A 17,715-nucleotide genomic window follows, 5' to 3' on the forward strand; every position below is an offset into this window, starting at 1 on the left:
AAACATCTTGTAGTAACATCGGTAGAATATTACGTAGGAAATCAGCATACATTGCACCATTTAGATTGCCATCGATAAAATGGTGGCCAATTATCCTACCTCCCATAATGCCGCACCATACATTAACCCGCCAAGGTCGCTGATGTTCAACTTGTCGCAGCCATCGTGGATTTTCCGTCGCCCAATAGTGCATATTATGCCGGCTTTCGTTACCGCTGTTGGTGAATGACGCTTCGTCGGTAAAGAGAACGCGTGCAAAAAATCTGTCATCGTCCCGTAATTTCTCTTGTGCCCAGTGGCAGAACTGTACACGACGTTCAAAGTCGTCTCCATGCAATTCCTGGTGCATAGAAATATGACACGGGTGCAATCGATGTTGATTTAGCATTCTCAACACTGACGTTTTTGAGATGCCCGATTCTCGCGCAGTTTGTCTGCTACTGATGTGCGGATTAGCAGCGACAGCAGCTAAAACACCTACTTGGGCATCATCATTTGTTGCAGTTCGTGGCTGACGTTTCACATGTGGCTGTACACTTCCTGTTTCCTTAAATAACGTAACTATCTGGCGAACGGTCCGGACACTTGAATGATGTCGTCCAGGATACCGAGCAGCATACATTGTAACCTCCCCACAAAAATAATTTATAAATAAAAATGAACCAAGTGTAACCTCCCCAATGGCTCAAATGGCTCTGAGCACTATGGGACTTAACATCTGTGGTCATCAGTCCCCTAGAACTTAGAACTACTTAAACTTAACTAACCTAAGGGCATCACACACATCCATGCCCGAGGCAGGATTCGAACCCGCGACCGTAGCGGTTCCGGACTGCACGCCTAGAACCGCTAGACCACCGCGGCCGGCATAACCTCCCCACAAAAATATTTTATAAATAAAAAAAATGAACCAGATGTAACCTCCCCTCGGAAATAAGAATTAAATGAATTTTAAATATTGTAACCTCTGAACAAAATTGGCTTCCATTTATAATCTCTGTGCTGAAATGCATTCACATTTAATTAACTACAAAATTCAATTCCTAAACCCAGAAATAATAAAAAATTCCGTAACCTGGTAAATTTTGTGACGACAGCAACGCTGAATAAAAAAGCAGAAGTTCTTACCTCAATAAAAACTGCGAATATATCTGCTCTTACATACAAAATTTTCGGCACAGCTCCGTGCAATGCTGGCCTATGCTTTGTGATTCATGAAAGGAAACATAATCCATTGAATAAAATCTTTAAATTGAAATGAATGCTTTTTATAAAAAAATTACTTTATATTATAAAAATTATTATTGCATTTTTTAAAAGAAATTGAATGACAGTTGACATACATTATTAGATATGCGCAAGGCTGCTTCTTTACCTTCTACAATAATACTCATCCTCCAGAGTCCCGACCAGAGCAGACTGCACACAAGCGCAAACACGCGCCGACTACCGTCGACTACTGCAGACTCCAACAGACTACTGTCGACTACAGCAGACTGATGCCGACTAGCGACAAGCAACTACTAACTACATACTGCTCTCTGGTCAGAGACTCTCCTAAGTGTTGCCTGTTGCAGGCAGCGCATACATCGCATACCTCTTACAACATAGCACACGCCCGTTGGGCAATTTGATCGCAATAGCCATACATCAACACGATATCGACCTATTACGCAGTTGGTAAATGGTCCATTTTAACACGGGTACTGTATCACGAAGCAAGTACCGTCCGCACTGGCGAAATGTTACGTGATACCATGCACTTATTCGTTTGCGACTATTACAGCGCCATCTATCACAAAGCGAAAAAAGTGGTCCTTGATAGAGTTGTTGGATGCTTCCCTGAGATTCTGCAAAAAAGTTTTGCGTCACCTCGGTTCCCAGAGTTTCGGAACCTACAGAAAAAATTGGAATAGAGATCAACATAAACATCATTTCCAACCTTTTTATTGCTCATGACAACCATACATTGCTTGTTGTACCACCATACAGCGAGACATTCAGAGGTGGTGGTCCTCACTGTGGTACACACCGCTACCTGTAATACCCAGTAGCACGTCCTCTTGCATTGATGCGTGCCTGTATCTGTCGTGGCATACTATCCACAAGTTCATCAAGGCAATGTTGGTCCAGATTTCCCACTCCTCAATAGCGATTCGGCGTAGATCCCTCACATTGGTTGGTGGGTCACCTCGTCCATAAACAGCCCTTTTCAATCTATCCTAGGCATGTTCCATACGGTTCATGTCTGGAGAACATGCTGACCACTCTAGTCAAGCGATGTTGTTATCCTGATGGAAGTCATTCACAAGATGTGCACGATGGGAGCGCGAATTGTCCTCCATCAAGACGAATGCCTCGCCAATATGCTGCCGATGTGGTTGCACTATCAGTCGGAGGATGGCAATCATGTATCATACAGCCAGTATGGCTCCTTCCATGGCCATCATCGGCGTACGTCGGCCCCACATCACACCAAAACAGCAGTTTTGCTGCACTCGCTGGACAATGTGTGTAAGGCGTCTCCGTTGTCTGGTTGAAGGCATATGCGACACTCATTGGTGAAGAGAACGTGATGCCAGTCCTGAGCAGTCCATTCGACATGTTTCTGGGCCCATCTCTACCGCGCTCTATGGTGTCGTGGTTGCAAAGATGGACCTCGCCCTGGTCGTGGGGAGCGAAGTTGCGAATCGTGCAGCATATTGCACACAGAGTCGTAACACGAGATCCTGTGAATGCACGAAAAGCATTATTCAACATGGTGGCGTTGCTGTCAGTGTTCCTCCGAGCTAAATCTATTGGTAGTGGTCATCCACAGCAGTAGTAGCCCTTGGGCAGCCTGAGCGAGCCATGTCATCGACAATTCCTGTCTCTCTGTATCTCCTCCATGTCCGAACAACATATCTTTCGTTCACTCCGAGACGCCTGGACGCTTCCTTGTTGAGACCCCCTCCTGGCACAAAGTGACAATGCAGACACGATCAAACAACGGTATTGATCGTCTAGGAGTGGTTGAACTACAGACAACACGAGCCATGTACCTCCTTCCCGGTTGAATGACTGGAACTGGTCGGCTGTCGGACCCCCTCCATCTAACAGGCGCTGCTCATGCGTGGTTGTTTACATTTTTGGGCAGGTTTAGTGACCTCTGAACAGTCAAAGGGACTTTGTCTGTGCTACAATATCCACAGTCAACGTCTATTGTCAGTAGTGCTGGGAACTTCTTTTGAACATATATGAGCCTTCAGAATGAGATTTTCAATCTGCAGCGGAGTGTGCGCTGATACGAAACTTCCTGGCAGATTAAAACTGTGTGCCCGACCGAGACTCGAACTCGGGACCTTCGCCTTTCGCGGGCAAGTGCTCTACCATCTGAGCTACCGAAGCACGACTCACGCCCGGTACTCATAGCTTTACTTCCGCCAGTATCTCGTCTCCCACCTTCCAAACTTTACAGAAGATCTCCTGCGAACCTTGCAGAACTAGCACTCCTGAAAGAAAGGATATTGCGGAGACATGGCTTAGCCACAGCCTGAGGGAGGTTTCCACGTACTGGGCGTGAGTCGTGCTTCGGTAGCTCAGATGGTAGAGCACTTGCCCGCGAGAGGCGAAGGTCCCGAGTTCGAGTCTCGGTCGGGCACACAGTTTTAATCTACCAGGAAGTTTCGTATCAGCCCACACTCCGCTCCAGAGTGAAAATCTCATTCTGGAAACCTCCCTCAGGCTGTGGCTAAGCCATGTCTCTGCAATATCCTTTCTTTGAGGAGTGCTAGTTCTTCAAGATTCGCAGGAGATCTTCTGTAAAGTTTGGAAGGTTGGAGACGAGATACTGGCAGAAGTAAAGCTGTGAGTACCGGGCGTGAGTCGTGCTTCGGTAGCTCAGATGGTAGAGCACTTGCCCGCGAAAGGCGAAGGTCCCGAGTTCGAGTCTCGGTCGGGCACACAGTTTTAATCTGCCAGGAAGTTTCATATATGAGCCTTGATGGCTGATGATAAGTTTAGTACAGATGCAATGTGAAACCTTTGCAGGTATCATGGAAAGCTGCAAGCAGTGAGGATAATGGGTGATGGATGATAAACTGGTTGTATGCAACAAGTTGAGAATGTGGGTTGGACAGGAGGTTCACATGGATAGCTGAAGCCGTTATGATGGCAGCTCATGTAAATCAGGGTTCGATTCTTGGTATGGCACAAATATTCAATTGTCGCCATTGTTATTTCAGTGCATGATTGCTGTTCATGTATGTGTCCTCTTACGTCTTGTATATGCACATGTTCTGTAGTAACTGCACTAAAGTCAAATGCTTGTGCCTTCTGTAGGAATTATGTTTTCAATCCTCTCATGTCGAAGATTCGACCTTTCCCACAAAGATGGTGGTACGCTGGAAGTGCTCGTACATTAGACATTTGGTGTTTCCACCTGACACTGCTTAGCTACAATAGCGTCAGATTCACACAGTGGTCGTTATACAGGGTGTTTCAAAAATGACCGGTATATTTGAAACGGCAATAAAAACTAAACGAGCAGCGATAGAAATACACCGTTTGTTGCAATATGCTTGGGACAACAGTACATTTTCAGGCGGACAAACTTTCGAAATTACAGTAGTTACAATTTTCAACAACAGATGGCGCTGCAAGTGATGTGAACGATATAGAAGACAACGCAGCCTGTGGGTGCGCCATTCTGTACGTCGTCTTTCTGCTGTAAGCGTGTGCTGTTCACAACGTGCAAGTGTGCTGTAGACAACATGGTTTATTCCTTAGAACAGAGGATTTTTCTGGTGTTGGAATTCCACCGCCTAGAACACAGTGTTGTTGCAACACGACGAAGTTTTCAACGGAGGTTTAATGTAACCAAAGGACCGAAAAGCGATACAATAAAGGATCTGTTTGAAAAATTTCAACGGACTGGGAACGTGACGGATGAACGTGCTGGAAAGGTAGGGCGACCGCGTACGGCAACCACAGAGGGCAACGCGCAGCTAGTGCAGCAGGTGATACAACAGCGGCCTCGGGTTTCCGTTCGCCGTGTTGCAGCTGCGGTCCAAATGACGCCAACGTCCACGTATCATCTCATGCCAGAGTTTACACCTCTATCCATACAAAATTCAAATGCGGCAACCCCTCAGCGCCGCTACCATTGCTGCACGAGAGATATTCGCTAACGATATAGTGCACAGGATTGATGACGGCGATATGCATGTGGGCAGCATTTGGTTTACTGACGAAGCTTATTTTTACCCGGACGGCTTCGTCAATAAACAGAACTGGCGCATATGGCGAACCGAAAAGCCCCATGTTGCAGTCCCATCGTCCCTGCATCCTCAAAAGGTACTGGTCTGGGCCGCCATTTCTTCCAAAGGAATCATTGGCCCATTTTTCAGATCCGAAATGATTACTGCATCACGCTATCTGGACATTCTTCGTGAATTTGTGGCGGTACAAACTGCCTTAGACGACACTGCGAACACCTCGTGGTTTATGCAAGATGGTGCCCGGCCACATCGCACGGCCGACGTCTTTAATTTCCTGAATGAATATTTCGATGATCGTGTGATTGCTTTGGGCTATCCGAAACATACAGGAGGCGGCGTGGATTGGCCTCCCTATTCGCCAGACATGAACCCCTGTGACTTCTTTCTGTGGGGTCACTTGAAAGACCAGGTGTACCGCCAGAATCCAGAAACTATTGCACAGCTGAAGCAGTACATCTCATCTGCATGTGAAGCCATTCCGCCAGACACGTTGTCAAAGGTTTCGGGTAATTTCATTCAGAGACTACGCCATATTATTGCTACACATGGTGGATATGTGGAAAATATCGTACTATAGAGTTTCCCAGACCGCAGCGCCATCTGTTGTTGAAAATTGTAACTACTGTAATTTCGAAAGTTTGTCTGCCTGAAAATATACTGTTGTCCCAAGCATATTGCAACAAACGGTGTATTTCTATCGCTGCTCGTTTAGTTTTTATTGCCGTTTCAAATATACCGGCCATTTTTGAAACACCCTGTATATTCACACCATTCTTAATCTTTAGGAATGTTTTTGTTCCTGAACTGAAAATACCGAACATAAGCTCGTATAAGGATGACATTTAGACAAGCAGGTCATACAGTCAGAAAAAATACTCGAGTGTGAGTTTGGTAACGTACTGTCAATGTGTTCTATGGTTCAAATGGCTCTGAGCACTATGGGACTCAACTGCTGAGGTCATTAATCCCCTAGAACTTAGAACTAGTTAAACCTAACTAACCTAAGGACATCACAAACATCCATGCCCGAGGGAGGATTCGAACCTGCGACCGTAGCGGTCTTGCGGTTCCAGACTTCAGCGCCTTGAACCGCACGGCCACTTCGGCCGGCTTGTGTTCTGTCCTGTGACACTTCACTTTTGTCAGTGTATGTCCATCTAGTTTCAAAACTTAAATTCTGCTTTCATACACTCTGTAATCTGATGGTGGCAGAAATTGAATGATGTGTTTCTACTGAGGTGTGATCTAACAAGTGTCCACTAGTATGTCATCTCTATTCTTCTCCAGAGTACTTGAAACAATACTCCGACTACTGGCGAGACTCAGTGGAGCTGGTATCACTTCGCGTGAGGCATCTCTCAAAGCTGTTCGTTCCCCTCGCATTCGAGCAGATGGTAAGTGGTGTTTTTTGTCCCTCTTTTGAGCCTTGTTGTATGTATGAGATGTGAGCATACCAGCCACACATAAGTGATCAGCTCTCTTCAATGATTTTTGCAGCCCTCACTGTCATTATCGTTGCCTTTCAGGTTGTAATGTTAACTCTCTGCGGGAGTCCTGACTAACCTGTAGGTCTGTGATCATTGTGGGGTTATGAGACAGAGCACAAGCACTGAACGGACAAGGATAGGGAAGAAAGTCGTCTGTATCTTTTTTCATACTTTCCCAGAATTTCCATGACCGATTTGGGAGACTTGGTATCACATCTTACTTTACAAGCCTAAGACTCTTGACTATACATTTACTGTGGATAGTTCTAGATTCTATTGTCTCGTATTTTATCTCATCATCTGCATATTTCCTTATTCAGGCTCTTTCACTCCCAAGGGCGTTGGGGAAGAGGAAGTGGTCAAAGACTAAATAACTAGAGCAACTACAGTATTTATTAATGTATCAGATGAAAAAAATTCTGCTCTGATATGGATGTGCTGTATAGAGTATTGTTATACATCGCACCTCTAAGGAAAATTTGTAATTTAATGAAAATTCAGCTGCTAGCGAGAATGCAAGGAGTATTCACGTTTTGTTTCAGTTAAACTGTCAAGAAAGAGTCTTAATTCATGAAACACATCTGACTTGTTCATAGCAGCCTCTCTATTGATATCAAATAATTAATCTCTTTACTGGGAAGAATAATTATCATTTGGAAAAAGGAGAGTAATATATTCTCATGTAACTGAGGGGAAAATATTTGGAAGCACCTTCATTTCGTGAATGGTAGTTAGTTTCAGAATGTGTTAATACCTTTATTTTTCACTCATGATAAAAAATTCTGAGTGTTTTATGAATCTTGCAGTTTCCTTCCAAGGCATAGGGGACATAAAAAATACAAAGCTACCTGCTTCCATTGAATTTCTGTTATAATGGAATCATAACATGGCAGCCAAGGAATGCAGCACTGACATATATTAGTTCATGCATTTCCTAGTGAAATGTCCCAGTGTCAAATGGAATGTAAGTCAGAAAAGACACTGTGTGCATGAAAAGAAATGCACCCAAAAGCACAAGAAAAAATGAGGTAACTACAGTTAAATATTGGCCAGATAATTCATGGCCTACACTGAATATAGTACCATGATTCTGAACCATCCATGAAATGAAAAGAGAATGAATTATCATTTGTAGCTGCACATGGAAATAACGATCAATCTTATATTATACTGAATAGAGAAGTGTAAACAAATACTAAAATGAATGTCTTAACTAAAACTACTACTCCCGCACAGGCCACGAAGGACCAAAGGTACCTATTGGCCGCCGAGTCATCCTCAGCCCACTGGTGTCACTGGATGCGGATATGGAGGGGCATGTGGTCAGCACACTGCTCTCCCGGCTGTGTGTCAGTTTCCGAGACCGAAAAATGAATGTCTTAATGTCTTAGAATTCTCCTTAGTATTAATGATCGCCTGGACAAAAGACATTGCTTTACGACAGTTTTTTTTCTGTGATTTCACCATATAGTCCAGTGAACGCTGTGCATTACAAGATGTTGCGTTATTCATGGAATGTAGCACGTTGTTGTTGTTGTTGTTGTTGTTGGTTGTTGTTGTTATTATTGTGGTCTTCAGTCCAGAGACTGGTTTGATGCAGCTCTCCATGCTACGCTATCCTGTGCAAGCTTCTTCATCTCCCAGTACCTACTGCAGCCTACATCCTTCTGAATCTGCTTAGTGTATTCATCTCTTGGTCTCTCTCTATGATTTTTACCCTCCACGCTGCCCTCCAATACTAAATTAGTGATCCCTCGATGTCTCAGAACATGTCCTACCAACCGATCCCTTCTTCTAGTCAAGTTGTGCCACAAACTCCTCTTCTCCCCAATTCTATTCAATACCTCCTCATTAGTTATGTGATCTACCCATCTAATCTTCAGCATTCTTCTGTAGCACCACATTTCAAAAGCTTCTATTCTCTTCTTGTCTAAACTATTTATCGTCCACGTTTCACTTCCATACATGGCTACACTCCATACAAATGTAGCATACTTCACTAAAAACATTAATCAGTCAGTGATTTACTTGTTTTAGTATACAACATCCAGTACTTTTTAGCACAGGCAGTGTGACAGTCTGACTGAAGTGTAGGAGAGAGTCTATGCTATATGCCTGTCGACATAAATATATGCATACATAAAATTTATGAGCAGAAATAAACAGTTCTCATTCTCAGGATATTCGATCAGGAGCCATTTAGAAAAATTGATCATCGTGATGTGCACAAATTAATGACCAGTTTTTAATGTCGTTCACACACAGAATTAAACACACACACAACTTTCTCTCTCCCTCTCTCTCTCTTATATGTTGATTGATTTAGGTGAGGTCATCAGTCACATCGTATTGGGGAAGGATGGGGAAGGAAGTCAGGCATGCCCTTTCAAAAGAACCATCCCACCATTTGCCTGAAGCGATTTATGGAAGTCACAGGAGACGGAAATCAGGATGGCTGGATGCAGGTTTCAGCCGTTTTCCTCCCAAATGCAAGTTCAGTGTGCTAACCACTGTGCCACCTCGCTTGGTGTGTTTCTGTTTTCTTGTTTGAATCACATAGATACTTTACTTTAAGACGATGTTCACACATTCGTGTCTCGAGACGATAGTTCATTACATAAACTGCAAGATAAAGATTTAAACATATATGAAGTAAAAATGATAGGGAAAAGTAAAAGCAGGTCGAAGATCATATTGCCATTGAACATAATTCTTCATATCTTTATCTTAGCACCTACTGCTTCATTCGCATTGACTGTATGCTTTGCAGAGATTTTGTTTTGCTTTTATTTATAGAATATTTATGTTGTTCTCAAATTCCAACACCTTGGTGCTTTCTGAATGATCTTCTGACCAAAAGGTGATTCTGGCAGTTGGAGACCAAAGTTTTTGTTAATTGTGCCTTTTACATTCCTGTGGAGATATTTCCATAGCAACTGTCATTCTCTAACAAATATTTCTTTATTTATAACTGAGAAGTGAAATACCAGTTATCATAAATTTAGCTTCAAATTTTTTTAAGGTTATGAAATACATTTTTAAAAATATTCATCTGCTATTGCTCTCCATTATAGGTTGAATTTCAAGAAACACTGAAACATGTATTTTTTTCATTTCTAACTGAGAACTCAAATACCAGTTATCATAGACGTATCCTTGCAAAATTTCAGTAGTTCCTTAGTAATTATTTATTTCTTAAAAAAGTTTTCACCCACTAGTTCACAGCATAAGTGGTTGAATGTCCAAAAATGATCAAACACGTATTTTTTATTTTCTGCCTGACAAGTTTAATATCAGGTTTTCAGTTCTAGGATCAAAGTTTCTTTAACAGCGACATACTTTCAAAAAGCCTTTCATCCCCTATTTCACCCCATTAGAAGTGGAATTTCGGACAATTCTTTCTTTAACAATGCATACAGTATAAGATCCACACCCTCTCCAAATTCCAACTTTACATTCTTAGCGGTTTGAGCTGAGTGACGAGTCACTGAATCAGTTTGACCATATCTCACCCTATTAGGGGTTGAGTTTCCAAAAATAGTGAAACACATATTTCTTTATCTCAAATTCAGAAGCCAAACATAAATTTTCAAAGATTTACAGTAAAAATGCTTTCGCAGTGTTGTGTACATAGTTCCACATAGTCAGCGCATACACAACTTTCCCAATAGAGCGCGCCCCGCTAAGCACAACAGCGCACTACGAGATGGCGCTGCCTTAAAGACGGACCAAATTCTGCTTCCGCCGATCCGCATTAATATGTGACGCAGCCAATGAGATTGCTGCTAATGTAGAACCTTTTCTCCTCGCGGATCACACTCACACAGTGATACCTGAACGCTCGAGGTATTATAACGAGTGTACAGACCTCCGATTAGTCAGTCTGCATTAGTTGACGTCTGTAGTCAAGTTTCAGTCTGCGCCTAATAAAATTATCATATTCCTGTACATAGCCATGAAGAGAAATGTATAGACACTTTGTCAAGTATCTGAGATATGTGAGAATAAGATTAATGTATCAATACCAAAGGAACTTCAGATTGTCAGTTGTAAATAGCATCCAGAATCAAGTTAAGTAATTTTATGTTGTTATTATTTTAATAAATGTGTGTGAAAATTAATCAAGTTCTGTCTAAAGTTGGTCACTGTCAATCTGGTACTCTAAGCGTGCAAGTGGAATTTCTATTGTCTGATCTAACGGCAGAAGAAACACGCCACGATAAGACCACGAGACATATTGCTGACACTCGCCTACTTCGTTAGAGCGACCAGTCAAATAATCTGATGGTGTGTGTACTGAAGGTCTCACAGTACGCACACCACATGTATAGAAGTATTTTCATAAAATATTTCACCCTCTATTTCATCTCCTTAGGGGTTAACTTCCAAAAAGAATGAAACACGTTTTTTTTATTTCTAACTGAGAAGCCAAATTTTAATTTTCATAGATATGTGGTACCACCTGGCTAGAAGAAGTGATCGGTTGGTAGGACACATTCTGAGGCATCAAGAGATCACCAATTTAGTACTGAAGGGAAACATGGAGGTAAAAATCGTAGAGGGAGACCAAGAGATGAATACAGTAAGCAGATTCAGAAGGATGTAGATTGCAGTAGGTACTTCGAGATGAAGAGGCTTGCACAGAATAGTGTAGCATGGAGAGCCGCATCAAACCAGTCTTTGGACTGAAGACCACAACAACACAACAGATTTAGCCTTATAATGCTTTCATAATAAATTATTTTCATAAAAGATCTGATGGCCTATTTCACCACCAAAGTGGCCCAATTTCTAAAAACACAGAAACACATTATTTTCTTATATGTAACTGAGAAGTCAAATACCAGTGTTCATAGACGAAACTTTAAAAATACTTTAGTAGTTCTTTAGTAATGACACATTTACAAACAAGCTTTCACCCACTATTTTACCACCAAGAGGATTAAATTTCCAAAAATGCTGAATCATGGATTTCTTTATTCCTGACTGAGAAACCAAATACCAATTTTCATAGGTCTAGCTTTAAAATTGCCTTAATAGCGACATTTAAAAAAAAAAACCACTTCATCCTCTATATCACCCCACAAGGATTGGAATTTCGACAAATCCCTTCTTAAACGACACCTACAGTATGTGATCCACACCTTCTCCAAATTTCAAGTTTCTACCCTAAGCCGTTTGTGCTGGGCGTGATGAGTCACTCCATGAGTCAATCAGGACATTGCCTTTTATGCATAGGACAAGCCTGATATTTTGTCAGATTCTGGATACTCTAGGATAACTTGGCTTGTGGTGAATCGTAATTATATTGTAGGGCCCAGGGCACAGGTGTGATGACTTCTTGTGTTTATTTTGAAGTAACAGTGGCTCTGGGTGGGTGCTAAATAACATTTTATTACGCACACAATGTCACTGTATGCGTTTCTTGTCACAGACTAACATTCATCTATATGACAATCTGTTAATGTAACAAGAGTTTGCCTAATCTTTTCTTCACAAGTTCCATCATTATTCGATATATGAGGATGGGAGTCCAGTCATTAATTTCTTTCTCATTCTCCAAGCATGATCTCAGGTGTGAGATATATTTTAACAATTACTTCAAAGAGAACTAGTAGAAATTCTACCCATTTAGGTTGTTCATTTTCTGCATACATCCTGATTAAGCAGTTACGTTCTGTAAAAACCCACTCAGTGAGATTTGATTCGAGATGAAATTTTGAAAGTAACATCTGTCTAACCCCCTGTTCCTGTGTAAATGATTTACGTGGTTCACATGTGAGATTTGACACACTTACATGCAAAATCACCTCTGGCTTCCCAAACCTAGGTATATAATTGCTCACGAACCTTTTTATTACTAGAGTGGCTCTTAATGGTGATAGTTACATACTATCTAAAATGCATCGAGAGAAGATTACAAAGAGCAACAAGATACCTCCCCTACCTTAGGGCAACAGTCCTGATATGTCAACTGATAAGATATCGTGTGTTTCTATGGGTAAAATTGAGTGTAACTCTATTTTATTAGACTGATTTAAAGGGATTGTCTTTTGACACGTTGGACAGGTATGTAATAGCCTGTGCACCTATCGATGATTGTTGGTAAAGGCTGAACAATTTCTTCATCCTGTTATTTACATAAATCAAAATCATAACAGAAGCCACCTCTCATATCTATGCCATCACATAACGTAGCAAGGAAACTGTTTGATTTGATTTAGTGACCCCACACCAGACCATGACTGGCATCGGTGAGTTTAGTTTGATACGCTAATAGGTATAGAGAGGCACTTCACAATGTGTCCATATGATTCTGTTGTTGTTGCTGCCAGTTTGGAGACGGTGTATGGTTCAGGTTTTTCCTGTGGCCTGGAGTTGAAGCATTTATGTTAGGTGGCGGGTGATTCATAAATTTTTGGTGCCACTGATTCTTGAACTAACTTTACCACTGATTTTGATGATTCGTTTCGTTTCAGATCGTACCCAAGACTAAACTTGTTACTGTTTCATCGTCTGGTGTTAAAAAGTGACGAATTCTGTGTATTTTGCTGCCTGTCTTGATCCGTCTGTCTTGACATACAGATCTGTCTTGTGATGGTGTGCCATTGCCACGTCATCAGTGTTTTAGCTGTGGTTTTTCGCATGGGTGCTGGAATGTGGAGAATGCACACCACTATTGCCATCATTACTCCTAGCGTCTTCCTGTATGAGGTTTTTGAATGTAATATTTATAGGAAGCGATATAGTTTGGGTTTCGAGTCATGAATGAATTTGTCATAAATACTGAGTGGTAATTTTGATTTCAGTATTCTTAAGATGTCCCCATGCAAAAAAGGTCCATCCCAGTATTGTGTTTTGTTTGCGAATCATTCAGAATATTGTATCATGCGGAGCAGCTTGCTGTTAAATTGGTCAGAATTAAAACCTTCCTTTTGTAGTCATTCTTGGATGCAAGCTAATCAATATTTTATTAAGAGCACCTGTGCAAGTTGTTTGCATGGAGCACATTTTTGTGCATTTTCAGTTGCCCAGAGGGCGGCTTCACCCTGAATGTAGGTGGTGCCGAACTAAAATTTTCTGGTAATTTGTCCATATTTTTTGGAAAACACCTACAAATGTTTTATAAATCAGATCAGATGTGTGGTTTTCGTTGCTGGAGAGAAAACCTTAAATGGTCAGTGGTTTAGCAGTATTTCCTCTATTGATACTGACGACAACGTAGACTTCGCCCCATGGTTCAAGCTCAAGGCTTGGTAGGTGGACAAAACTGTTCTATATTGTGCCTATGCACCTCACCATACAGACTTGTGACCATATATCTGCCATGTGTTCTAGTAATGAAGCACAGTGTTTTAAGGACACTGCTTCTGACTGCTGACATTTCTTTACATATTTGTGCAGTAACATTAGCTCATAGCTCACAGAGATCCCTAGTTACATTTTTATTTGATTAGAGTCAAGATTAAATTCCCATCAACCAGTACAGTGTTCGGACACCACATGCACATGAACTATTTGTACTGGTAATTTTAGTTCATTATCTAACTTTTCGATAAAAAAGCACTCCGTGGTCAGGCCACGAGCGGCTTACCAGGACCATCCGAACACCGTGTCATCCTCAGTGGAGGATGCGGAGAGAAGGGGCGTGGGGTCAGCACACCGCTCTCCCGGTCGTTAGGATGGTATTCGTGACCAACTTTTCGGTAACCTCTATGTCTTTATCATTAATCAACTTCTAAAAACTGTTGGAAAATCTTTTCTCCTCAGCATTAAATCATTCCTGTAACTTTTTATCTTGGTTAATACTCAATCTCATAAGCATTTAAATTAATGACGTAATGGTTTGCTCAGTTTCAGGCTGAGCCATTTTAAGTGAACGAATATCAGATGATAATTTCTTAGTTACCTCTTATGCAGTTTTTTAAATTCATTTCATTTCTGAAATTTCGGGTGAAATGTTTTTAAAATGATTGTTTATTTGAGCAGGCTGATAGTCTTAAATTAGCATCGACCTTGGCAGATTGCTCTTGGGCTAATGATTTGGTCTCTATTAGAGATGCAAGTCTTTGTAATAATTTGGTCATGGGATTTGAGCCTCCAAGCATTTGAGAAGCACTAGCCGTGGTCTGTGACTGGGATTCTGGTTTGGTTTCAACAGAGTTCGTATGTACGAGGGGGACCCGAAAAGTAACTGTAATGGGGCTGCAGGGGGAGGGAGAGTGGGGGAACCATTTGTTCAACCAGGTGTCTGTTACGGTCGCGCCACCTGAGTCAGCGTGCGAAGTTCTGTCTCTGTGAGTGCATCAGTTAGCCTGTAAGAGTTTTTTTTTACCATGACAACTTTTTCCATTTCGGCGAAAACGTGATGGCAGATTGTCGAGAGTAATGCGCTGTTATGAAATTTTGTTTCCTGTTGGGAAATCGGCCATGGAACTTACAAAAAATGGCTCTGAGCACTATGCGACTTAACTTCTGAGGTCATCAGTCGCCTAGAACTTAGAACTAATTAAACCTAACTAACCTAAGGACATCACACACATCCATGCCCGAGGCAGGATTCGAACCTGCGGTTCCAGACTGAAGCGCCTTTAACCGCACGGCCACACCGGCCGGCATGGAACTTACAGTAATGCTTAAGACTACTTATGGAATGCTGCCCAAAGTAAAACCACAATCTAAAAGCGATTTTCACGTTTTAAAAATGGAAAAACGTCAATTGAAGACCAACCCAATTCAGGAGCCCCTCAACTTAAAAAAAAGATGGAAACGTCGACAAAATAAATGCCTTCGTTCGTAACGACCGTCGCTGAACCATTGATCAACTATGAGACAAGTCTGGAATATCATGCAGTTCAATTCAGAGGATTTTATGCTACGATTTGCATATGAGAAGGGTTGCAGTTCCTCGGCTTCTCACAGACGACCAAAGGGAGCATCGACTTCAGGCATGTTTTGAGCTTCGCAGTCAGCTTAAAGAGGACCCTGAATATTTTTCCAGGCTGATTACTGCTCATGAAAGCAGCAATTGAGCCAGTGGAAGATGAGTGGCTCTCCTCATCCCAAAAAAGCCCGCCAAGTGAAGTCAAACATCAAGGCAATGCTCATTTACTTCGCCAATTGCAGACGTAGTGCACACAGAGTTCGTTTCCCTGGGTCAAACTGTCAACCGGGAGCTCTACTTGGAGGTTTTGAAAAGATTTAGGGATAATATCCCGACGAAAACGGCAGATCTTTGGCGCACAGGCTACTGGTTCTTCCATCACTCCACCTGCCCCCCCCCCCCCCCCCCTTACTCACTGGATCTAGCCCCTGTGATTTCTTTTTGTTCTCCAGACTCAAAGGGACATGAAAGGAAAGCGTTTTGCCACTTTGGAGGAGGTAAAACAGTATTCACTGGAAAACACAAAGAACATTATGATAAGTGAATTTAAAATCTGTTTTGAAAAATTGAAGGACCTTTTTTAAGAAGTGCATTGTGGTCAGTGGAGAAGTTGATAAAATTTGGTGTAAAAATATTAAGGAAAAAAGACGTTACGACGAATTTCCAGTTTTCTTTGGGTCCTTCTTCGTATGTCTTATATTGTTGGAGCTGTAATTCTACCATCAACATGAGATTCTACTTTACTGTTACTTGGTGACTCCATTTCTGTAATTTCTCCAAATTCATCCATAACACACAGAAACAGTTTTTGTTTCACTTTAAAAACATCTGTACCACTTGTTATTATTTACCAGGAATATGCACGGAGATGTAAATTTAAAGAAAATGAATCTACAAGATGGTGTGCATGTACCTATGGAAACAACCTCAAATCAACACTCGATATTAGCTTCGCCCTGCCACAGCTGGCCATTTTTACATTATAAATTAGAAATAACCAAAAAATTTCAGGATGGGTCATGAACTATCATCTACTGTGTGTTTCAAAGAATTGTAACACACAAATTCAAGCGGTTCAACAGTGATTCCCCTATCTGTAATTTTTGGGCTGGAACTTTTACGTCATTTAAAACTTTTTATAACTGTTGCTTCCAAAAGAGTTTTCTGCGCTTCTTGGTTGCTTTGCGCTCTTACGGCTTTCTTTCACAATTGTATTTGCAATCAGAGATGTAATTTGCTCTGATATATGTTGATTTATGTGCAACAAAAAGTACAGTTGTAACGGAGTGCAATAAATGTTTTACAAGAAAGGTCCTAATAAACGGCCGCTAGTTGAAATGCACCATCTTGATAGAGGAAGCTCTACAAAGGAACAACCCTCCAGCTAAGCGACACTGAAAAATGCAAACAATTCCAAATTTCGAGTGAAAATTTTATCATGACAAGAAGGCACATTTTAACAGTGATGTGCGGCTCGTAGTGAAATTGCGTGCTTATGGAATATCTCTCAGTTATGTGACTGGATTTGCGATTTCCTATCAGAGAGGTCACAGTTCGTAGTAGAAGACGGAACGTCATCGAGTAAAACAGAAGTGATTTCAGGCGTTCCCCAAGGTAGTGTTATAGGCCCTTTGCTGTTCCTTATCTATATAAACGATTTGGGAGACAATCTGAGCAACCGTCTTCGGTTGTTTGCAGATGACGCTGTCGTTTATGGACTAATAAAGTTATCAGAAGATCAAAACAAACTGCAAAACGATTTAGAAAAAAATATCTGAATGGTGCGAAAAGTGGCAGTTGACCCTAAATAGCGAAAAGTGTGAGGTCTTCCACATGAGTGCTGAAAGGAACTCGTTAAAGTTCGGTTACACGATAAATCAGTCTAATCTAAAAGCCGTAAATTCAACTAAATACCTAGGTATTACAATTACGAACAACTTAAACTGGAAAGAACACATAGAAAATGTTGTGGGGAAGGCAATCCAAAGGCTGTGTTTTATTGGCAGGACACTTAGAAAACGTAACAGACCTACTAAGGAGACTGCCTTGTCCGTCCTCTTTTAGAATACTGCTGCACGGTGTGGGA

At 41.6% G+C, this 17,715-nt stretch overlaps 1 protein-coding gene across 4 annotated transcripts in view; it reads left to right on the top strand.

Annotated features, from left to right (window-relative positions):
* The window catches only part of LOC126199038 (uncharacterized), a 244,809-nt gene that overhangs the window by 52,745 nt on the left and 174,349 nt on the right, over positions 1-17,715 (top strand). For all 4 annotated transcript variants that reach the window (XM_049935742.1, XM_049935740.1, XM_049935739.1 and 1 more), the window contains exon 5: positions 6,546-6,652. In XM_049935742.1, the coding sequence (XP_049791699.1) occupies positions 6,546-6,652 (107 nt within the window). The remainder of the gene's footprint in view (positions 1-6,545; positions 6,653-17,715) is intronic.

Source organism: Schistocerca nitens, chromosome 8 (genome assembly GCF_023898315.1).
Source record: "Schistocerca nitens isolate TAMUIC-IGC-003100 chromosome 8, iqSchNite1.1, whole genome shotgun sequence".
Taxonomy (NCBI): Eukaryota; Metazoa; Arthropoda; class Insecta; order Orthoptera; family Acrididae; genus Schistocerca; species Schistocerca nitens.